The sequence below is a fragment of the Quercus robur genome, chromosome 3 (assembly GCF_932294415.1).
Source record: "Quercus robur chromosome 3, dhQueRobu3.1, whole genome shotgun sequence".
In the NCBI taxonomy this organism is placed as follows: Eukaryota; Viridiplantae; Streptophyta; class Magnoliopsida; order Fagales; family Fagaceae; genus Quercus; species Quercus robur.
This window is the reverse complement of record NC_065536.1, coordinates 35,224,532-35,249,811: the sequence shown is the minus strand read 5'-3', so window position 1 is coordinate 35,249,811 and position 25,280 is coordinate 35,224,532. Positions and strand designations below refer to the sequence as shown.

Genomic DNA, 25,280 nt, shown 5'->3' with positions numbered 1-25,280 from the left:
AACCAAAAAAAAAAAAAAAAAAAGAAGGAAATGAAAAAAAGAAGAAGCCCGCTAGGCTGAAAACCCAAAAAGGGCGGTCTAAGCAAAATTTAGGGCCAAAGAAAAGAAGGAGAAGAAAAGAAAAAATCTACCAACTTGGAAATTTGAGGATGCAACCTAAAAAGAGAAAAAATTTACAAGATGAAAGTCTAGAGGTATGATTCAAGATGAATGAGCATAAAAACAAATGTTGATACAAGTGACCAATGAAGACTAGTGAGAAGATGACAACAAAGAAATGGGAAAACTCCTCCAATACTTGATTTTTGAGTAATGCATACTTGGGGGAAACATCATAGGGAATTTTGAGCCTTTGGAGACTTAATCTGACGATTTTCAAAAGGAAGAAGCAAATTTGATTACATGAGTTTAATGATCTTGATCCTTCCAAATCAAAGAGATTTGTTTAACTCGTAAACACTTTGATTTGCCAAAATGGTTGTTCAAAGGATCACCTCTTGTTCGTAATTTAAAAAATATATATTAAAAAAAAAAAGAGAGAAATCTCATTTCAAAAAAAAAATCACTCTTTTCCAAAATCCAGTTTTCTTGGACTACGTCTTGACCTGATCCTCTACGAGAGAGGTACGTAGGCAGCCTTTCAAAGGTCCGGGGTCCCAATCACCCAAACAATCTTAGGGAACAAATTCAAAACAATGTGACAAAATTGTTTGGGTGTATGTTAGGCTAAGCTCATTTGTTTTGCATCAAGCATGCTCAAACTTGGGGCATTGGCCTATTTATATTATGTGCAGATATGTCCTTCTCGCATGAAAGCATGCTGATTGAAACTTGCTTCTTTGCAGGAATCAAAGTGAAGGATCCTTTATCTCATTCAACACAAGTTATCTCAGATATGCACCCTCATATAGCCAAATAATAGCATGACCTATACCATGTAGGATTGATAGTAGCTCTCCAACCTTCAAAGGATCAACCTTAGTTCTCCCGAAACCCATAGGATTAATCTTAGCTCTCCTATACACTGTAGGATTGATAGTAGTTCTCCTACCTTCAAGGGATCGACCATAGTTCTCCCGAAACTTATAGGATCGACTTTAGTTCTCCTATACAATGTAGGATCGATAGTATTTCTCCTACCTTCAAGGGATCGACCTTAGTTCTCCTGAAATCCATAGGATCAATTTTAGCTCTCCTATACACTGTAGGATCGACAGTAATTCTCCTACCTTCAAGGAATCGACCTTAGTTCTCCCGAAACCCATAGGATCAACCTTAGCTCTCCTATACACTGAACGATCGACAGTAGTTCTCCTACCTTCAAGGGATCGACCTTAGTTCTCTCGAAACCCATAGTATCGACTTTAGCTCTCCTATACTGTGTGGGATCGACAGTAGTTCTCCTACCTTCAAAGGATCGACCTTAGTTCTCCCGAAACCCTTAGGATCGACCTTCGCTCTCCTATACCCTGTAGGATCGACAGTAGTTCTCCTACCTTTAAGGGATCGACCTTAGTTCTCCCGAAACTTATAGGATTGACCTTAGCTCTCCTATACCTTGTAGGATCCACAATACTTCTCCAACCTTCAAGGGATCGACTTTAGTTCTCCCGAAACCCATAGGATCGGCCTTAGCTCTCCTATACCCTATAAGATTGACAGTAGTTCTCCTGCGTTCAAGGGATCGACCTTAGTTCTCCCGAAACCCATAAGATCGACCTTAGCTCTCCTACACACGGTAGGATTGACACTAGCTCTCCTGCCTCCAAAGGATTGACCTTAGTTCTCCCGAAACTCATAGGATCAAGTTTAGTTCTCCTATACACTGTAGGATCAACAGTAATTCTCCTACCTTCAAAGGATCGACCTTAGTCCTACCAAAACCCATAGGATCGACCTTAGTTCTCCTATAAACTGTAGGATCAACAGTAGCTCTCCTACCTCCAAGGGATCGACCTTAGTTCTCCTGAAACCCATGGGATCGACCTTAGCTCTCTTATACATTATAGGATCGACAATAACTCTCCTACATCTAAAGGATCGACCTTAGTTCTCTCGAAACCCATAGGATTACCCTTAGCTCTCCTATAGACTGTGGGATTGACAGTAGCTCTCCTACCTCCAAGGGATTGACCTTAGTTCTCCCGAAACTCATAGGATCGACCTTAGTTCTCCTATGCACTATAGGATCGACAATAGCTCTCCTACCTTCAAGGGATCGACCTTAGCTCTCCCAAAATCCATAGGATCTACAACAGCTCTCTTATGTTTCCAAACCAAAAAAGGTGATGGCCGCACAAGAAAAGCAAGCCTAACATTAAATTATTCATCTCGGAACTCATTCAAGCATTGTAACATGCCCCAAACTAGGGACATTGGCTAGGTATGTCAAATTTCCTTCAATGAATAACTCTGTTACTAATTGAAAATATTTATTTTGCAGGAATTAGGGTAAAGGACCTATACACATTGGCAAAAATATCACCTTTCACAAATCCATCGGACCTCTCGAAAGCACGTACAAATTTCAATGGACCTTTGGGAAGCACGTCCAAAATCAAATCTATCGTACCTCTGGGAAGCACGTCCAAAATCAAACCATCGGACCTTTGGGAACAACTTCAATTCCATCGGACCTCTAGGAAGCACGTCCAAAATTAAAATCCATCAGACCCCTAGGAAGCATGTCCAAAATCCAATTCCATGGACCTCTGGGAAGCACGTCCAAAATCCAATTCCATCGGACCTTTGGGAAAGACGTCCAAAATCAAACCATCGAAACTCTAGGAAGCACATCCAAAATCCAATTCTGTCGGACCTCTGGGAAGCAAGTCCAAATTTCAAATCCATGGACCTCTAGGAAGCACGTCCAAAACTTCAAATCCATCAAACCATTGGTAAGCATGTCTTGTCACTAGAAGTGGGAAACATTACAAGCCATCCTTCTTAGAAAAAGTTCATCATGTTAGGAACTTGGGAGAAAGACAGAAACTCGTTGGACTCAATGGGAATGAAGAGTAAGAAGAGGATAGGATCTTAGCCCAAATGAAAAGGACTCAAATGCATGTATCTATTTGGGGTTTGCTAATAGCTTCTCATAAACACCGAAATGCGGTCTTAGAGTCCTTAACTGGGAAAGAGGTTTCCTTGGAGACTACACCTAGGTTCTATCCATCATGGGAGTGGAAGCCGTGTCTTACCCTTCTCTCACCTTTTTTGATGAAAAAATCCCTCCTGAAGTGGCTACTCATACTAGGTTCCTACAAATCACTATTGAATGCATAGGACCGCTCATAAGGTTGGTTTAGATATGGAGACTATCATTCCTTCTCCTTTAACTGTTAATGCCTAAGACAATACTTCTAGGAAGGTGATGGGAAATTTTAAGGCCGCTTGCAAGATTGGCCTCTTGGATTCGATTGTGGAGTTCCATGTGATGGACATCACCCCAGGCTACAACCTTTTCTTAGGAAGGGCATGGCTTCATCCTATTGGAGCTATCCCCTCCACCTTGCACCAAAAGATGAAGATCCCATGAAAGGGGGAGTTTTTGTGATACATGGGGACGGGGAGATTTTGGCTCCCATTTGTGAAATTGAAAGTGAGAACAGTGAGCTTCAAATGAGTGGCTTTGAGTTTATGAACATGGTTGATTATGGATTGAAGGATAAGAAGTATGCTACAGATTTGCTTTCATATTGCAGGCATGAAGTAATCGAAATGATGAAGAAAATGGGGTATATGGCCAGTATGGGTCTTGGAAAAGAAGGAAAGGGAATAGTTGAATTCCTTGATTTCAAGACTCAACTGACTAGGGAAGCTTTGGGATTCCTTGAAGGCTGCGATGGAATCAAGAAAAACCTTGGTAATCTCAATGGAAACTTTGTGAGGGAAGGAGGAGACATCCCTTTCTATGGTTTTCTCGAGCCTTGGATGGGTAAAGATGGAAAGATGTATCCAGGTTGGGAGATCTTCTTTGAGGAGAAGTTCACTTTCAAGGAGAAGCCTATGGTTGTGATTGAAGAGTTTCAAGAAGAAGTTGACTAGATGGACTACATGGATGCTGAAGCAATGGAAGCAATGTTGAAGGTTGAGGGGGACGTGCTTGCCATCACTTGTGAAAAGCCAAGTGATCCGTCTATATTCATCATGCCTTCTGATGGGCACTATAGCATTTGGACTTGGGTCAGTTTTTCTAAAGTCATAGGAAAAATGTCCTGTAACACAAGTCCTGATGTACTTTTCAACATTTTTAATACAATTAATTCTGATTTGGCTTATTTTGATGTGTCCAATAATATTGAAATTTTGTACTTAAATGATTTCAATGAATTTGAAAATAAAATTAATTAACAATTGGAAAAGAAAATTGAACCTATGGAACTAATGCTTGAAACTCTTAATTTGAGCAGTGATGAGATTCCACGCATAATTAAAATTGTACAAGAGAAGAAAGATCTCAAAGAACTCCTCATTGAATTCCAAGAAGTATTTGCATGGTCTTATGAAGATATGTTAGGCATTTACCCTGAGATAGCACAGCATCGCATTGACACTCACTCCCACATAGTGCTCGTGAAGCGAAAATTGAGGCGCATGAGAACCAAATGGCCCTTTAAGATCAAAGAAGAGGTTAACAGCAACTGAAGGTAGGGTTCATCAAACTCGTGCACCAAGCTAGGTGGATAGCCAATGTCGTGCCCATACCCAAGAAAGATGGGAAGGTTAGAATGCGTGTGGTCTTTAGAAACCTGAACAAGGCTTGTCTTAAAGATGATCTTCTTTTACCCTACATAGATGTCTTGGTGGATAACACGGCCGGTGGTGCTTTAATGTCTTTCATGGATGGTTTCTTTTTGATATAATCTAATAAAAATGGCTTCTAAGGATATGACCAAAACCACCTTCACCACAAAATAGGGAATCTTTTGTTATACAGTGATGCCGTTTGGATTAAAGAATGCGAGAGCAACTTATTAAAGGATGGCCACAATCTTGTTACATGATATGATGCGCAACGAGGTAGAGGTATATGTTGATGACATGATAGTGAAATCTAGAAATAGAGAGGGCCACATAACCAACTTCAGGAAGTTCTTCGAAAGGATCAAAGAATACAAGCTCAGGTTGAATCCACAAAAGTGCATCTTTGGAGTAATCGTTGGAAAGGTTCTAGGCTTCCCAATAAGTGATAGAGGGATAGAGGTCAACTGATCAAATATCAAAGCCATCTTGGACATGCCTCCACCCAAGAGTGAGAAAGAGATAAGAGGATTCCTAGGTTGACTGCAGTACATTAGCCAGTTTATTGCTAAACTCACTTCCACATGTGAATCAATTTTCAAGCTCTTGAGTAAAAGTGAGCCTCTACATGGAATGAGGAATGTTAGAAAGCCTTTAAGACCATCAAGGAATACCTTCTTTACCCACATGTCCTAGTACCTCCGGAACCAACCTTTGCTCCTCTACCTTTCAATCATAGAGGATGTCGTGAGGAACACGTTGACCCAAGAAGACAATGATAAGAATGAGAGTGCCATGTACTACCTGAGCAAGAGACTGCATGACTATGAGACTAGATACACACCCAAAGAGAAATCTTCTTTTGCACTTGGGTAGGCTGTACAGAAACGAAGACATGTCATCCTACCATTCCAAGTGTGGATAGTAGCAAGAATGGACCCCCTGAAGTACCTATTTGAGAAACCCGTGTTGAGTGGAAGGTTGTCTAAATGGTTAATCCTTTTGGTCAAGTTTGATCTGAAGTATATGGCTAGGAAAACCATTAAAGGGAGTGCCATATCAAACTTTTGAGCCGAGAACCCCATAGAGGGTGAGGGTAGTAGGGAAGGCTTTCCCGATGAAAACATATTGAACATAGAGCTTGTTGCTTGGAGCTTGGAAGATGTACTTTGATGGAGTGGTGAACCAACACAGAAATGGGATAGGAGCATTGTTGATTACCCCCGATAGATCACACATGCCTATGGCTATTAAGTTGAACTTTGAGGCAACCAACAATATGGCAAAATATAAGGCTTGTATTGCCAAAATGGAAGCCCTAGAGAACTAAGGGCAAAGGAAGTTGAGGTTGATGGAGATTCTACAGTAGTCATAGCCTAAGCCCAAAAACCGTGGAAAGTGAAAGAGGAACATCTAAAGCCATACCAATAGTACTTGGAGGAACCGATAGGAACCTTTGATAAGATTGAGTACACCATCATTTCTAGAACTCAAAACCAATTTGTAGATATCTTGGATACTTTGGCCTCTTTCGTTGAGATACTTGAGAGAGTATGGACACGTCCTTTGGAGATTGAACAAAAGTATCAAGTGGTGCATAAGGAGAAAGAAGACCTAGTCATCTTGGCTATAGAGGAAGAAGAGATTCCTTGGTATTACGATGTCTTGATGTTCCTAGAGCTAGGAATTTATCCCGAGAAGGCTAATAAGAAAGAACATCGTTCGGTGAGAATGATGGTGATGCAATATATCTTGTGTGGAGGTTAGCTTTATAAGAGATCCTATGATGGGGTACACCATCGCTATTTGAAGAAAGATAAAGCTAAGAGAATAATGGAAGAATTCCACCAAGGAATTTATGGTTCCCATATGAATGGGAAGATGCTAGTAAAGAAGATCTTAAGGATGAGATACTATTCGATTATGATGGAGACCGATTGCATAGATTTTGTGAAATGTTACTATGATTGCCAAACACATACCAATCTAAACCAAGTGCCACCCAGTGAGCTATACAGTATAACCTCTCCATGGCCTTTCTCTGTATGGGGCATAAACGTGATTAGAAAGATAGCTCCCAAGGCCTCGAATGGACATGAGTAAATTTTGGTTGCAATTGACTACTTCACTAAATGTGTAGAAGTTAATTCTTATTCTATTTTAAAGGCCAAACATGTGGCTCGATTCATAGAGAATAATACATTTGTTGATTTGGAGTACCACAAGAGATCATCTCCGACAATGGTTATTATTTTGAAGGGGAAGCCTGAAAGATCATAAAGCTGTACAAGATTGAGCATCACAAGTCTTCACCCTATAGACCTCAAACCAATGGAGACGTAGATGCAGCCAATAAGAATGTCAAGATTATCCTAGCCAAGATGGTTGTAACATACAAGGATTGGGATGAAAAGCTTCCATTCGCCCTTTAGGGCTTCAAGACCTATATCCGAGCATCAACTAGGGAAACCCCCTATTCTTTTGTACATGGGAGTGAGGCAGTATGGGCGCAAGCATGCGTGACCGGCTTTTTGGGTTTCCCTAAATCCGTGGGAAGTACACCTTGGCCTACGGTGGATTAGGCGGATAGTGTAAATGGAGTTGCCACCTAGATTAGGTCTAGGAACCATATATGTAGTGCCCGTGTGGAAGATCTTAGACTCGCACACACAGCGCACACACACACACACACATTAACATACATCTAACATATAACATGGCATATCCAAGGGGAAAAAAGTACATCACAAAGCAGCAACATCAACAAGGCAAAAACATTAGTCAAAACCCAAACGCTTAAGCAAGGCATCAAAGTATCAACTAAGCATGTTCATCAAGCAAAACATGTTAATCAACTGAAATGCATGCCCATATTGTATGCATGACTTACCTCACTGCACCTATACATCAATGCATGTTCAAGTTCAGGTGCATGTTCATGGTGTTCATCAATAGAACCCTAATCATATGTTCTAAACAAAAAGCATTTAAAACATGTTATACTACAAACCTTAGACATAAAACATGTGAAGAAGAACTAAACAGAACCTAAAAGCATGTATTTAAGAAAAAAAAAAAAAAGAATAAAACAAATCTGGGATCCTGGGCTCTAACTTGCTACGCAATACGACATGTGGGATAATAAGGGAAACGACAAAGCCCAACTAGGATGACACATTTTTCCTTGAAACCATAGCTAGTCATGGCCTTGATGTGCCATCATTCAACCACCCATTGGATGTCGATAGGAGTAAGGTGCTTCATGAGTTCAGTGAGTGCATCCATCTCTTTCTCTTTGAGCTTGTGGTCTTGATAGTGCTTCTGCTGATACCAATTGAATGGAATGAGAGGAGGATGAATCAACTTAAGTTTCTCATACAACCATACCTGAAGGAGAGAAAAAGAGAGCATGAATGTTGATTGGAAAAAATGAGAGATAAAAAGGAAAAATAGTGATATTTAAAGATGATATAAGGAGCCTCGATGGGTAGAAAACTGAAAGGAAAACCATGCAAAAATTAGTGGAATCTTGCTAGATTAAGGAAACTTAGGCAAAAATTAGGGATCATACTTGAAGAAGAAGGGGTCTCCTTGCATCGCAATGAAAGTTGCTTCTTTCCTATGGACCGCATCCAAACCATTGAGAGTCAAAGCTAAGATAATAGGCATTTGGCTTCCACTCCCCAAATTCTTGACCATGTGAAGAATTCCAGGATCCACCCGAAGAGTTTCATGCACCAAGAAAAAGCTCGCAAGGATGCAAAGACAAAAAGCATTAAGATGATGGAAGCGTCCGGTCTAGTTAAGGGTACATCCTTTTTGGTAAAGTATTTGAAGACCATGGAAATGTTCAATTTCCTAAACTTACACCACCTCTTGGCCATGGAAAGATGGACTCCTAGGATTTGGTGAGCAAGCTTAGAAAGATCCATGGACTCCTAAGACTTGGTGAGCAAGCTTAGAAAGATCCTTCTCAAGAGTACGAAGGATAATGGAACCCAAGTCGCATTCACCCATGATTGTGCTAAATTCCTCTATGGTAGGACTGAACTCTACTCCATTAAATTGAAAAACATGGCGAGAAGGAATCTAGAACTTAACATCTGCAAGCTTATCAATTCTGGTTTGAAGAATGTGAGAAGTTGGGATTGAGCTTGCTAACCCACAAAGAGACCTCCATTGGAGAGAATTTTGTCATTGGGAACCCTAAAGATGTTTTTCTATATATAAGTGAAGGAGTCGATTGTAGTTTCTGCCACCTAACTTGCGTACATAGCCTCGTGCTTGTGTATGTATGCATTAATGACACACACGCAGCTTAGAGCTTGCGTACGCAACCCTAACCAGATTTGGGGATTTTGTTGAAATTTCACTCCTCTCTTGAATTCTACTCAAATGAGCAGCTTCCCCCTAGTTTCTAAGATGGTTATGGATTTAAATCCACATGATAGAGCATTCATTCAAGATACAAGTGCAAAAGAAAGATAAAATTAAGACCGGGGCATGTTCAAGCATACATACAAGCGCACATACCATATAGAAATCTTGTTTCATTGTTGTAAATACGGACATATTTTGAAAAAAAGCTAAACTATGAAGATGGTCTTAAGTACAACCTAATGTCTCAAATAAAAGAAATGTGCTTAGAAAAGAAATAAAATGAAATAAATAAAAGGAAGAAAATACAGGAAAAAAGGTTTTTGTTGTTTTTGTTGAAAATACAAGAAATGTGTGGCCTCAGAGCTCTCACCCCCATCATCATCATCATAGCCTCCGCCTGTTCAGCTACCATTGGCCCTCCAGAAGTAGCCATCCGTGCCATTAATCTTCTATAAGTAGTTGGCCACTTCTAGCTTAAGATTCCCGGCCAACAAGATTAGCTCCTCGCATTCTACACGGGTAGGCTGCAATTCCAAGACAAGATTTGTGTTTGAAAAAGAGAAAGCCTGCCAAGAACAATAAAAGAATGGGGAAAGCATGAACAGAAAAAAGAAAGGGTCGAAGCACTTACATCTTGAACTCCCTGGGCAATAGGATAGCTTATCACATTAGGGTTATGTGCAAAGGCGTGCTCCCTGGCAACCGCATCTAGACCATAAGTATAAATTGAGTATGAAAGGAATATAAGACTCACAAGGCCCCCCTATAGTTGTAGCATCAACAAGAAGGATAATAGGCTCTTCCTAATATAAGAGATGAGAATTTGAGAAACAAGTGGTAACAGAGAAAGCATGTAAATAAGGAGAAAAAGAAAAGATTAAGAAGCATTCCACCGGGACTGCGCTGAAGGGAGACATAAGCTGGCTTTCACTGAAGAGGTCATAGTCCACCTCCTCACCTAGTAATCACTCTGAGAATTCAATCTTGTCCTCCTAGAAGTCAAGATCCCCACTTGTCATGCTCTCCAAGGCTAACATAAAGAGTGGAGGACTCACCAGAACTCAAGGCTCATCCATAGGCTTGAGCTGAAGAGCCACTCGCTCTGCAAGGTACACTGAACTTAGTCTATCCCCTCCTAAGATCTGAGACAAGGATGTAAAGGCCCAACTGGTTCTCTCCTCCTTATTAAAGATCATGGGATCACTATCCCTCCAAGGCATCCACAAGACCTGGTACAAAGGAGATGTTTCAGCAAATAAACCAAAAAAAAAAAGAGAGAGAGAGAGAGAGAAATGAAAGGAAGAAGAAGATGAATAGTAAAAGAAAGAAAAGAAACAGTTGGTAACTATTGGGAAGTGAAAAGGCGGGGAAAGACACCCGATGGCTAAAGTACATGTAGTTTAGCCCAATTGTTAAACGACATGTAGTTTTAGTCACAAAAAAAAAGAGTCCCCATCGACTTTTACAAAAGAAGAAGGATCAAAGAAAACTCCAAATCCCCCCCAGTGGCTCCAAAAGGATCAGAATTCTAGAATTGCTCCTTCAAGCATCAGAAATTATAGAAATACCCCTCAGTGGGTCAAGAGAAATTGAAAACCATACAAAGGGGATCAGAGAGTTTGAAAGTACCAAGATTACCCCTTGTAAGTAGATAAACTTCCGAGAATCTCCCTAATAAGTTGAGGAAGTTGGAAGCACACAAAGATTCCCTAAAACTTCAGGAATGACAAAGATTAATCCCCCATGAGGATTTGGAAAGGAAATCCCCTAATGAGTTAGAGAACACTTAGAGAACCCCTAGAGTTAGTTCTTCCACCAAAGTTATAGAAGACTACCATCACAATGAGAAGACATCAAACTTTGTGCTCATATCCTTCGAGAATTGAACATTCATGCACAAGTCCTCAGGAACTTTGGATACCAGAGTAGAAAACACCAGAATTCAAGTACATATCCTTAGAATTGAACATGTACACCTGGATACCCATAATGTAGAAAAGATTGAGATAGAAACATTTGCCACCAAGAATATAAGAGATTGAGACAAAGGCAAGCACTATAAGAGGCAAAAGCCACCCAAAGAAGTTCAAGGCAAAAGCCACTGATGGACACCACAAATATGTATCCTTTTAAGCTTGTAAGAGTACCTTGTTTGTTTGGTTGACGGTTGAGGTTGTTGGCCATGGTTGTTTTCTTTTTAGTGACTCTAGGATAGTGAGCCACTCACCTTTTGCTTGACAATTGGCAAACTAGGTTCTTGGATAATGGACCTGTCGTTGCTTGTTTTTCGAGTAACACCCGTGGGACTTTGAACATATGAATCCCATGCAACTCTTTGGAGTTGCACCCCGCCCCATGTATGCATGTTGTTTGTCGTGTGCATGGGTTGGGCCCAAGCCATATGTTGAAACAAAATGTTTTGTCTCTATTTATTTTGATTCCCGTAGCGAAGCTCACAAATCAAAAAAGGGACAACTGTAGATACCTCATTTTGTACCCCTTATGACTCAAGCTCCCGTTCCCCAATGATGATAATACTAGGAGGTCTAGGGTTGATCTAGGGCCTGACTATGGAAACACTTTAGTTGAAAGATACTTTTGGGAGAAAGAAAATCCTTACAGAAACCCTAAAGGTGTGTACACGGCCTTAGGCCAATGTACACAGCCATAACCTTTGTATATGTAGCCACGAGCCTGCGTAAGCAGCTAGGGTTCAAAAAACCTCTATAAGGCAAGTTTTATGAAAATCTTGGTAGAGGCAATCCCACATCACTCAGAATTGCCTCCGCCTCTTCTCTTTGGACACTATAAAAAGGCCCTATAACCATTTTCCCAAAAACGCACAGAAGTTACTCCAAAAAAGTGATTCAAGAGAAGCTTTTTACTTTGAAAAGCATCCTAAACTAAAGTTTCTTGGCTAGGACTTATTTTAGTCCAAAGCTTTCTAGTTAAACTTACTAACTCTCTGGGTATTTTGTTTTGTAGATTGACTGAGGGGAACGATCAAAATCAAGCTTTAAAAACCTGCTGGTGTAAGATACTTGTTCTTGCTTTTATCCTCTTTTTCTTTTTTCTTTTTTTTTTTTTCCTGTTTTGTTGCTTTAAAATCTTCCCTTGTAGTTTAGGTTTGTTGGTTGATTTGTTCATAAAGCATGCTAGGTTGTTTAGATTAGGTTTTGATTGGTGTGTCTTTGTTGCATTTCTGGGCAGGTTTGCATATGCAAGCTCGTGCATTTGTACTCAACTCCATGTCCCTGTGTACGCAGGCTCAGCCTAAAAACCTAAAATTGTTCGTTCTTTTTGTGTGTGTGTGTGTGTGTGTGTGTGTGTGTGTGTGTGTGTGTGTGTGTTTAAATGCTTGTTTTAGCTTCTGTTTAGTTTATTTTTCACATGTTTAGGTTAAGGTCAATAGTATAACATGTTTTAATATGTTTTGCTTAGATTATATGATTAGGGTTTTATGCTTGATGAATAATATGAAGGTGCACATAAACATGAACATGCATTGATTGCATAGGTGCTGTGATGCAATAAGGTAAGTGATGAATATGCATCTGATCTGGTTGTCTGAAATGAGTTAATTGATGAATATGATGAACATGCTTGTTTAGTGCTATGATGCTATGCTTTAAATCATTTGATGTTATGTGAGGATGTTCCTACCTTGATATACTTGCTGCCTTTGGATAACACGATTGAATGCCATAATAGACGAATGTTAGGTTTTGGGGATGATATGGTATGTTGTGTGTTTAGATGCATGTTAGTGTGTGTGTGTGTGTGTGTGTGTGTGTGTGTGTGTGTGTGTGTGTGTGTGTGTGTGTGTGAGTTTAGATAGCCTATTAGAAAACTCTTTGATAGGACAAGGATTTGGAACATAATGAGTGGATGCCGACTTACAAGTTAGGTGGGGTTGAGTACCTAACATCTTCCCATCCCCATACCTAAACTCCGGACATGTGCTCTAGTAAAGATTAGTGCTTCACATAAGGGTGCTATATATATATATATATATATATATATGTTTCCTAGACCTAATCTAGGTGGTGACTCCAATTTCACCCTCCGCTTGGTCCACCCTAGGCCGAGGCGTACTTCCCACGAGGAAGCTATTCATCGCAAGTGCTTGTGCCCATAATAGGTGTTGTGATGAAGTGAGGTAAGTCATGCATAATCACATGAACATGCATTTGTTTTGGATGATAAGTATGCTTGGTTGATGCCATGATGCTCTATGCTTGCATGTTAGGAATTCGATTAATGTTAGTGCCTTGTTGATGCTACTTCCTCATGAGATGCTCACTCCCCTTGGATATAATGCATGGACTGATTAGATGAATGATAGGACCTTATATCATGTGTTGCAATGGGATGATATACCACATTGAATGCTAGATGCATGTTAAGGTGTGTGTGAGTCTATAATAACATGTTAGTGGACCTTTTTATGGGATTAGAATTTGGAACACAATGAGTGGAGTAGGGATGGCAATGGGGCGAGGTGGGGCTGAAGGATGGGGTCTTTGCCCTTGTCCCACATGATTTTGTCTTGCCTTATCCCCGCCCTGCCTTGCATTACGAAAAAATTTAATTGCCCATCCCCGCCCCTTGGAGTCCTGCAAAGCCCTGCCCCACCCCGTAAAACTCTACTTCTTATTAATTTGCCCATAATTGTTACAATTTTTTTAGCAAAACCTTTTTCATTAATAAAAATATACTTGAAATTATAAATAAAATTTTTACATCAAATCAAACTAATTTTTAACAAAAACTGAATAATATTATACAAGTGTTTAATAAGACAATATCACAACAACAAAAAATCACATAATACAAAATTAAAGATACAATAGTATATAAATTTGTTTTTAATAAAGACAAAAGAAGACGTTAAAATTTCTACCTTATTTTCAACCTTGGTAGAGAGAAAAAAAGAGGCAGAGAGCCACATTGGGTAGAATAAAATAAGCTAATGATATGTTTGTTTAAATAGTAGGGTTTTAAGGTATAAAAAATTTACAATTTAACCTTTATCAATGCGGGGCAGAGCGGAGATGGGGTGGGATGGGTCTAAAAAGTATAAACCCATTCCTGCCCTGCCCTATGGTGCGGGGCTAAAATCTTTCCCCATCCATGCCCCACCACGTTTATGGGGTGGGAAAAATCCGTGCAGAGCAAAGCGGGGAGGGATGGGTTAAGCAGGGCGGGGCAAAATTGTCATCCCTAGAGTGGAGGTCATTCTATGGGTTGGGTAGGGTGCTTAACATCTTCCCATCCCCATACTTAAACTTTGGACATGTGCTTTAGTAAAGATCAGTCCTTCCACAAGGACTCTATAGATATGATTGCTAGACTTAATCTAGGTGGCATCTCCATTTACACCTTCTGCCTAGTCCACCCTAGGTCGAGGTGTGCTTCTTATGAGGAAACCACTAACCACCAGCTATACTTGCGTGGTGGGGCCGCTTGCGTCCACTGTTCTCAAAACCGCATAAAATCCTTATTGGGGCAATTTTTATTTCATGCAGTTCCTCCTGTTCATTTTATATTGGATTGGTTTTATCAGAATTTATCGCTAAATTCGTGGGAATATGGTGCGGTACAGCGTGCAAGCAAATGCGAGAATGCCAATGTGCAAGCAAATGCAAAAATGCTGGTGTGGAAGCAAATGCAAGATGCAGTGTACAAGCAGATAAAGTGACTGGTGCAACAGGCTTATAAATGCTACATAAGTTGATAAACATACATCTGAGCCCACGAAGGGGCAATGTCTAAGATACAAGTCTGGGCCTACTATGGGGTAACATAATACATACATGTTCGGCCTGCTACAAGGCAATAATAATACATATCCGACCCATGAAGGGGCAATATCTGAAAAGTACATACAAAGCTAAACATGCCCACGTAGGGGCTACATCAAGATACAACAACAAATAGCTAAGCTATGGGAGTCATCATCTCTGAATGAGTCATCAGCAAAGCGCTTAGCGCTAATGTCACCCTCAACGGCCTGATTAGAAGAAGGACCTGCTAGATCAACTTGGGGACCTAGAGCCTATCCTAGAACATGAAGCGGTGCCCATCCTGGTGCCTGACCTTGCACCCAATCTGGAACCGGTGTAAACCCCTAACCTATAGCAGAGCTCAGAGGTACCGGGATGTAATCTGGCATTTGCCTTTGCGCCGGGGACCCAAGTCTAGAAAAGTAGGCTTGGGAGGCACATATAGCCCTTGTCCTCTAAGCTCACCAATCAAAGTGCCGATATAGCCTCTGAGCATAGCCACCTAGGCAATGAAGCGATGCTTGTCTCTATCTCTAGTAGTAATGTGGCCATTGCACTCCCTCTGCCACCCCTCTCTCTCGTGGGCCAAGGCTCTAGTAATCTCCTCCTGTATAGCCTCATCCCTAGTTGCAGCATTGCTCTCAAGCTCCGTCATGCGAGCTTGTAAGGTAGCCACTTGTGATCTCAAAATGGTCTCTTCAGCTCGTCGACTGCAAGATATACCTTCGAGCACTTTACCATTGCTTATAGGGTAATCGTCAATGGTAGGTCTAGCAAATGACCGCTTAAACCAAGCAGCATAGTATGTCTCCTCTACGAGAAAGGCCTTAAAGGCACCCAGTGCATATGCAAGATCGTCCTATATCATCACAGGGCTTGATAGGGTATGAGGTGGATTTATTGGTACTCTAAAAGCCTGTATCACCTGGGGGTTTGTCCACTCAACCAAGAAGAACTCCTAACCCTTGATAGCCCAAAACCAGCGTCATGCACATGACTTAGCTACTGCTAAAGTAACATTTGGTCGACATAGTACCGCATCATCATAAGGGTGATGAGATCTGTCACCTCATGCAACGCAGTCCAATGCGGCACTGACAGGAGCCAACCGAGTTAGTGTAACTCTGGTAATGGTACAAATGGACCAAACCAGCGCTCTAGGAAATGTCATGGCCGAAAGACTGTCAAACTATGGCCGCAAAGAGGGAATGTAATCGTATGCTTGTAAACACCGCATTTTGTACCCCTTATCACTCAGGCCCCCGTTTTCCAATGATGTTGAAATTCTAAGACTCAAGGTTGGTTTAGGGCCCAATCAAATGTTAAATTGACTTGTGAAATGTTAAAGTGAAAAATATAACTTTTAATGAGCAAATAAATCTATTTTTGGAAAAATAAAACCAAGGAAATTCTCGGCCTGTTTGTGTAGGAATCAACCTGTGCGCGCAGCCACAATGCATGTGCGCGTAGCCACAATGCATGCGCACGCAAGCCCAAACCTGTGCTTGCATGTAGGGTTCCATAAACTATAAAAGGCAAGTTTTCTGCATTAAAGACTGAGATTTGGAACGAATCCCACATCGTTTGGGAGCTGTTCCAAACCCCCATTTTCACAATATAAATAGCCATACATGTTACCTTTTCAAAAGAGACAAATCCTAAGGGAAAACATGAAGATTCATTAAAAATAGTGAACAAAAGAAGGAGTTTTCACAAAACATGCTCAAGTCAATTTTTTTTTGGTTAGGGCCATTTCTAGCTTTGATCTTTGAGTTTAAGATTACGAATCACTTTTTATTGATTGTGAATAGATTTGAACAAGGGGAACAGTAAAAAATCAAGCTTAAAGAGCTTTTGTTTTGAGGTATTGAGTTCTAAACTCTTTTCTCTCTTTTCTGTTTTAATCTTGTTGTTAATCTTGTTTCTTTGCTTGTTTTATGTTGTAATATGTTTGCATAACCTAGTTTTAGATAGCCTTTATATTTCTAAGCATGTCAGGTTGTTAGATTTATTATTTTAAGTATTTATCTATTTTCTCTACATGCGAGTGCATACTGCTGCCCAGAAACCCTAATTCAAATTTCTACTTTATTTTCTTTGCTTATTTCACATGATATGCCTTTGTTTGTTCCCTCTTTTATAGGTTTTATTCCTTGTTCTGTGTTTGTTGTTCATTTGTCTTCCACATGATTAAATTAGGGTTTATCTTTGGTTGACTTGTTTTGATGCCATGAACATGCATTCACATGTTCATGCATTAATGCCATAAATGCTGAGATGCAGTAAAGTAAGTGAGGTAAGTCATGCATTCATATGTACATGCATTTGTTTGTGACATAATCTGGTTTAGTGTTGATGAACATGATATGGTGGTTTGAATAAGCATGTTTGTGTTCTTAACATTTTCCAATGACCCTTGATGATACCATGATTATTTGCTGCCTATATTATGCCTTGATTAATTGTTTATATGCTTATGCCTTGGATGTGATATGACGACATGATGCTAGATGGATGCTAGATTGATATGGGATGCCATGATAGATGTATGCTAGGCTTGGGTTGTGATATGCCATGATAGATGAATGATTAGGTTTTTGGGATGATTGATGCCATGTTGTATGGTTTGATGTATGCTAGTGCATATGTGAGTATAAATACAATGTTAAATATGCCTTTAATAGGGTTAATACATAAGACATAAAAAGAAGAAGCCAACCCTAAGGTTAGGCGGTTTTGGGTGCCTAACACCTTCCCAAAACCATACCTAAACTTCGAACCCATACTCTGGTAGTAAGATAAAAAAATATCCTTCCTCAAAAGGATGCTATATTCATGGTTCCTAGGCCATTGCAAAAACTAGGTGGCAACTCCCCGTCTTCCTCGAGAGGACGCTATATTCATGGTTCCTAAGCCATTGCAAAAACTAGGTGGCAACTCCCCGTTTGTGTCCATAGTCACGACTCCACTGCGGATTGTGAGTTTAATTTCTATGTGTCCTATGTCTTAACCTTAATAAAGGTTTATTCAATACTTGTTTGCACACACATCACTTGGTTCTATTGTCCATTTACCTCGGTTGGTGATGAATGGGAAGATGGAAGGCTTCATTCGGGCCTAGGTCTTTTGAAGTTCATCCCACCAACTCACAATCGATGCCATTGCCTATGGAATCATGGCCCACCTAGTTGTGAGTGACCTATTTATCAATCCTTTTAGCTTTATAGAGCCTACCCACACTTAGAAAGATCTTATATCCAATCAAAAGAGGGTACATTTTTATATTTCTTGTTTGTTCAAACATGTATCTTCTGATTGCCTAATTCTAAAGGACAAATAAAAGATGTAAAAATGAAAGGATGACCATAAAGTTATGGCATACCCTAAGACAATTGGGATAAAAGAAAAGAAATTCTCAGATGTAAGAGGCTTATCCCTAAATCCAAGGGTATATCTTAACTTGAAAGGTTCATAATACCATAGCCTAATTGCTATCATAAGCCCAAATTAAAAAGCCCTTATGAAAAAAAAGGACTTTAGGCCTAAGATAACAAGTATGCTATGGACTTAGCATACAAAATCCTACAAAGTCAATATGAATTTCCCTAATTTTGGGCCTCTTTGTTGTATGCCTAGGCCCAAAATGATGAGAACTTCATGGACCTTGAAAGGAAGGCTACAATATATTTTAACTAGAGGGCTACTTCAAAAAAATAAATGATGATATTGAAATGAAAGAGAAGAGCCCAAAGGTGATGAATACATTGTAAGCCCATGTTTGAGACAAATGGTTGAAAATCTCTAAGTACATTCTAATCAAAGCCCATGAGAGTAAGATGAGAGCATTATTGTAAATGGATCAAAGCCTAATGAAACAAGGGGCAAGGTTTATGAGAGGGAAGGGAGTGATTTTGTAATTAGGCCTTCATTACAAAATCTCTCACTTCCATGTAGAATACTATTTATGTAGTGCTCTCTTTCGGCTGCATAATTAACATAAGGTGCCCTATGCAGTTGTCTATGCCTCAATTTTCTTAACAATGCAACCCCCAAAAGGAGGATAAATGCAACTGAGGCAAGAATTGCTGCTTTGGTTTTTCTCTTCATCTAAAAATAACAAACACTATGGTCTAAGAGGTACATAAACAAGCATTCTATTTTAGACATTACACAGTATATACAACATCACAAAGACAAAACAACACAGCACACCCTGTCAACCAACACAACAATGTAATCTCTAACATAATCAGCATACAACCATGCTTAATTTTTGTTAAACCATCCAAATTCATGTAAATATTATAACAAGCCCAATTCAAGATCAATGCAAAAACACAACCAATGTAGCAGTGTGTCCACAGTATTCACAAGCTGCCATATACATTCACCAAAACATCCAAATCACATTGACAACTACGTACCATCATTTATGCACATATATTTCTCTACATATAATTTTAACACCAAACTACAATTATCAAGATCCGAATAAATCAATAATTAAATAAATAAATGGGTAATTAATAAATAAATAAGTAAACATATAAATATATATTTAAATATATATATATTGGATCAGAGAAGACAAGGGAAGAGAAGGTGTGGAAAATATGGGTTTTTGATGGGTTTGAGGGTGGATTTGGCTAGATGGGTTTGAGGGGATGTGGATCAAGTATTGTAGAGGGTGGGTTTGAGAGTAAAGCTTCGCTAGTGACGGTAGAGCCACGGATCAGAGATGTTAGAGAAGGGTAGGGCTTCGCTGGTGTGAGGGAGAGTTATGGCTTTATGGATCGGGTAAATGCAGAGCTAGAGGTGGGCTTGGAGTGGTCGGAGGTGAGGTTGAGCGAGACGGAGAAGAAAAGGGAGAAAACTCACTAGCGTGGAAGGGAAAACGGCGGTGGTGCTCGTCAAAGTGTGGGGTGGAGCTCGGACTGGCGGTGGCTTCACGTGAGGAGGGAGGGATGAGCTAAGGTGAGCTTTGAGTGGATAGGTAAGTGGAGTGTTCAGACCATGTGTGAGGAGTAAGGAAATACATAAATGAATTGAAGGTAAAATAAGGGTTAAAATGATTTTACAGGTTGTGTAGCCAATTTTACAGTCAAACTAAATTCTATTTTCAGTTTGACTGTATTTTCAAGTGGTGCCAAACGAAGACCTAGGTGTAAATTGTTTTCGGATTTCAGTTTACCACTGAAACAAAGCCTTAGTAAAGTTGTGTTTGATTATATGCCTTTTCTTTTATTAAATAATAATTTCATTAAAATATTATGAAATTAATAATTCCATTCTTTTTTTCCCATCTCTCCCTCTCCCCCCCCCCCCCCCCCCCACGCCACTCTTTTTTCCCCATCATTTGTTCAACCCACTTATTTTCCCCTTTGGTGACTCCTTCCTTATACATTGCTATCCTCACCTAATAGTGCTTGCCTAAATCCTAACACCCCTTCTTCTCTCACTCTCTCTCAAAATATATGGTAAAGGTTTGTTGTGGGGTTGCCAATTGTGTGGGCCTTTCGCTATTTTGGGGTTTGTTAATTGCAAATATGGCATGTGATTTTGGATAAAATATTATTTTGCTCCCTTAACTTTTACAAAAATTTGTTTTTCATCTGTAAAAACTTTTAAAATTTCTTTTTTCATCCCTAAATTTTGTAAAGAGTTTTTTTAATAGTTTATGCTCCATTTTTTTTGAAGTAAAGTATTTTTAAAAGTAAAATATTTTACAAGTAAAACTTTTTACGAATAAAACATTTTTAGGTGTTTGGTATAACAAGTAAATTTTTTTTAAGCAAACCTCCAAAATCGGTGGCTCAGCCATTAGAGCTGCTGGTATTAGAGGTTTGGTAATTGGATCTCAAAAACGATAGCTATGTCGATCGTCGTCGAAGCAGTCTCTCTAGTGATTGGATTGTCAGCACCGGTGGCCAAAGTGGTGTCCCTAACCACCAAATCACCAAAATCAGTGGCAGAAACAACGGCTTCAGTTATCAAATCTTTGACACCGATCGCTGAAATGGTGCCTCTGGTTATAAGACCGTTGGCATCAATCGTTGGAGCGACAACTCCGGGCACTGGACTAATGACCTAGCCACTAGATGAGGTGAAAGGAAGCCACAGTATGTTTTTGTAAAATGTTTTACCAAATTTTTAATGGTAAAAAGTTTTACAATTTTTTTATAAAGGATTTTATGGTCAATGGAAAATATTTTACAAGTTTGACACATTTTACATGCAAACAAACACCAGAAATTGGGAAAACATTTTTTGGAAAATATTTTACTTCAAAACAAACAGTGCATTAGAGACGAAAATAGATATGAAAAAATAACTTTCTTTTAATGGTTTAGGGATGAAAAACAAACTTTTTGGTAAAGTTTAAGAACATAAATAAAACATTTTCAATAGTTTAGGGATGAAAAACGAAATTTTCAATAGTTTAAGGATGAAAATGAACTTCTTAAAGTTTAGACATGAAAAAAAAAAAAGGCTTTTGATAAAGTTTAGAGACCAAAATAATATTTTACCTTTTGGGAGAGATTGATTTTTGCTATGTTTTGCTATAGAAAGAATAAGAAAACAGATGGGTCGGGATATATAGTGAAGGGGAGAAAAATGAAAAAAGGGAAACTGTAAGGAAAACCAACCAAAACAAAAAAACAAAAAAAACAAGACTTTCCATGAGTTCTCAATGTGGTCTTGCATATTTTTGCTATAATATATCATCAAAATAAATGACTTCACATCAAGGTGGTCGATACCGTACCGGTACCGGCTGGTATGTATACTGATATCGAAATGCTAACGTTTTATACCGGTTTAAATACTGACAGTATTGGCCATGTACCGGTCGATTTCGGGCATTACCGGCCGATACCAGGCGTTAAGGTCGGTACAAAAAAAAAAAAAAAAAAAAAAAAAAAAAAAAAAAAAAAAAGCATTTATTTTTTCTTTTTTCATTTTTAGTTTTGTAATTTTTGAATTTTTGTAAGGGTAGAATGATAACTTATTTGTATTAACTTATTAGTATTATTTGTTTGCTTAATATGCAATGAACAATTAAGTTTTCTATTTTTTATATTATGTTTTTTTCTTCTTCTTTCAATTGATGCTAAAGTCTAAAACCATGAATAATTTATTCTGAATTGAGATAATATTTTATAGTAAACTTTTATATTATATATATATATATATATATATATATTTATATTTATAAATATAAAAAATAATGGTAAACCTGAAACAGTACACCGGTATTAACCGGTATCGAAATATATCGTTCCACTGGTCAAACCAATACAACCTCTAGTACGAGATTGACTCCCTTGCTTCACATACTCCAAGCGACAGCTGCAACATCTCATGAAGGTGCTTGGAGCGTTTGTAAGCACAAAGCATCATTAAAACATTCAAATAATCAATGATGGATCACGAAAGTATTTTTCCACTCGTCTCTATGTCTAGTCCTTGCTCTCTCAAAAAAAGAAAAAAAAAATTCTAGTCTTTGTTTTGTGATAGCCACTTCTCAAGTCTATCTTGGAGAGGACCTTTTGCCCTTGCCAGCCAATCTTGCATATCATCTCTCCTAGAGATGGGAAACTTGTAGTTGATAATTATTTTGTTAATTACCTTACTAAATACAGGACCAACAATTCCTTCCACTAAGCAAATTAGGCAATGGCCTAAGGCCCTTCCATATCCCATCTTTCTTTGGTGCCATTGTTAGACAATAATGCAAAGACTACACAAGGGTTAATATTTTCGGGGAAATTTGTCATTAAACATGATTTTAGTAACTATTTCATTAATTGATATGTTTTCGAAACATTTTAGCAAACTAACATCTTGAGCTTTAGAAGCTCGAGTTCAGTGAAGAAACTCGAGTCTTACAGACTCGAGTTTCAAGCTAGTGTGGATAAATAATTCACGTAGAACTCGAGTCTCTAAAACTCAAGTTCCATAGAGCGTGAATAAGAAGCAGATTGAGGAAGGGGAGAAGAAGAAGATTTGAAAAAGAAGAACCCAAAAGAAGAAGAAGAAAAAGTAGAACCCACGACCATACCCTAACATGCATAAACCCAAATGTTTTTTGACAGAAGACTTCCACGTGGATTTTTTCTTCTACATCAGATTTCCACCACTTGCAACTCGAGGCTTAGAGACTCGATTCCTTCACTGAACTCGAGTTTCAAAGCCTTGAAATGCTAGTTTGCAAAAATAGTTTTGCAAACTTGACAACTAACCAAATTGTTTCAAAAATAAAGTCAAATGACAAATTTCTTGTAAAAATTTCTCTTAGAGCACTAGCATCCGGTCCTAGGATGCATACCAGTCTCTATTTTACACCCTAAAAACTTATTTTATCTATTTTATCATCCCATTTTATAACTCATCAATGTATGCTTTTGCAAGTAGGTTCTAGTTAGCTCAACTAGTAAAGTTTCTGATGGTTGAATAAGAGATCTAAGTTCAATCTCCACCTACACCAAAAACTGATTAGTGCCTTGATCTGATGATATAAAACTACTATTATCAAAAGCGGATCCCATAAGTTGAAACTCTTAAAAAAAAAAAAAAAAGTATGCTTTTGCAACTTGTCAATTTCCAGTGGGGTTGTCGTATAAGCTGCCCTAGTTAAAATCAACATCACTCGACTTTTGCTTAAACCCTCTAAAAGTCCTTGTCCTCAGAAATGGCCAGTTTGAGCAAAAGCCGTCGACTCTTCATCCACCTCAACCGCAATGTGGACGTACCAAAACCCCTCTTCTACTCCACCACCCCAACCCCAACCCCAACCCCACCCTTCCCTTCATTCCGAGCTGCCAAAGCCGCCATTATCTCCGAATCAAACCCAGACAAACTCGCCGAAATCCTCCAAAAATCCATCCACTTCCCCACCTTTCAACGCCACCGGCCTATCTACCACCTCTCCATCCGAAAACTCGCTCGAGCGAATCGCCCTGACCTCATTCACCGCGTCCTCCAATCCCACCCAACACCCAACTCCGAAGGCTTCTTCATCCGCCTCATCATGCTCTACTCTAGCGCCGCCATGCTCGATCACGCAATCAACACCCTCGAACTCATCAAATCTTCTTCTCAACTTTCCGAGAAATCCCTTTGTGCCATCCTCACCGCTCACCTCAACAATCGCCTCTTCGATCAGGTTCGTGATCTCTTTCAAACTCTGCCTTTGAAACTCAATGTCACTCCTGGTATTGCGTCTAATAATTTGGTCTTGAAATCTTTTGTTGAGGAAAATAATGATGTTGTGGCTGCGCTTAATTGGGTTGAGATAATGGAGAAAGATAATAAGGTTTTGCCCAATATTGATTCTTATAATGTCTTGTTAAAGGGTTATTTGAAGAATAATGATTTGGTTGGGTTTGATGGGGTTGTGAAGGAGGTTTTAAATAAAGGGTTGGACTTCAATTTGGCTAGTTATAATTATAGGATTTCGAGACTCTGCAAGAGCAAAGAGTGTGCTCGAGCTAAGAAGTTGTTGGACGATATGGTTTCCAAAGGCGTGAAGCCAAATTCTGTTAGTTATGATACTATCATTGATGGGTTTTGTAGGGTAGGGGATTTGGAATCGGCCAAGAAGGTTTTGGAGAGTATGTTGAGGGATGGTTATGTTTCACCGTGTTCGTTTCCTTATAATGCTTTGATACGAAATGCGGTTAAGGAGGGAGAGTTTGATTTGGCTTTGGAAATGTGTAAAGAGACTATAAGAAGGAGGTGGATTCCGCCCTTTGAGGCAATGAAGGGTCTGGTTAACGGGTTGGTGAAAATGTCAAGAGGGGAGGAAGCGAAAGAGATTGTTGAGAAGATGAAGAAAAGGCTTAAGGGGCCTGCTGTGGATTCCTGGGGGAAAATTGAAGCTGCTCTTCCTTTGTAGATCAGTAGCTTGGCAAATAAAAAGTATATTTTTCAATTTCATGGGAGTGGATTGAACTGACCGGTAACTTGTATAACTCAGCTTCCTGTAGTTTTTTTAATTTTTTATTATTTTTATGTGATCATGTCCCCTGCTAGTACTCCATACAAGTTTTGGAAGACTTCTAGTTGTGCTCGTTTCTTTTGTATCATGATTAAGGCTTCAAATTTGAACTAGTTCAATGGTCATTGGAATTCGAATCTATTATTCCCTTGTGTTCAGAAGTTCTATTGAGCGTTGCATTCTGTATATTACATGACCCTTTTGTTTTCAGTCTAGCATTACTCTGTGTGTGTGTGTGTATTTAGTTGTCTTTCAGAATCTTATGAAATATTGTTTAGGACTAAGAAGAAGTTTGGAATAGCGTGGTAAGAAAATTAAAAGAATGTTAAACTTGTATAGAAATTAGACTGCTCAATAGCTGAAGTTGAAAT

At 39.2% G+C, this 25,280-nt stretch overlaps 1 protein-coding gene across 1 annotated transcript; it reads left to right on the top strand.

Annotated features, from left to right (window-relative positions):
* The first annotated feature begins 23,557 nt into the window (after positions 1-23,557).
* Positions 23,558-25,070, top strand: LOC126717909 (pentatricopeptide repeat-containing protein At1g61870, mitochondrial-like). Its single transcript, XM_050419889.1, has one exon. It carries the CDS (start codon positions 23,602-23,604, stop codon positions 24,805-24,807), a length of 1,206 nt encoding a protein of 401 aa, XP_050275846.1. The 5' UTR covers positions 23,558-23,601; the 3' UTR covers positions 24,808-25,070.
* The last annotated feature ends 210 nt before the right edge of the window (positions 25,071-25,280 follow it).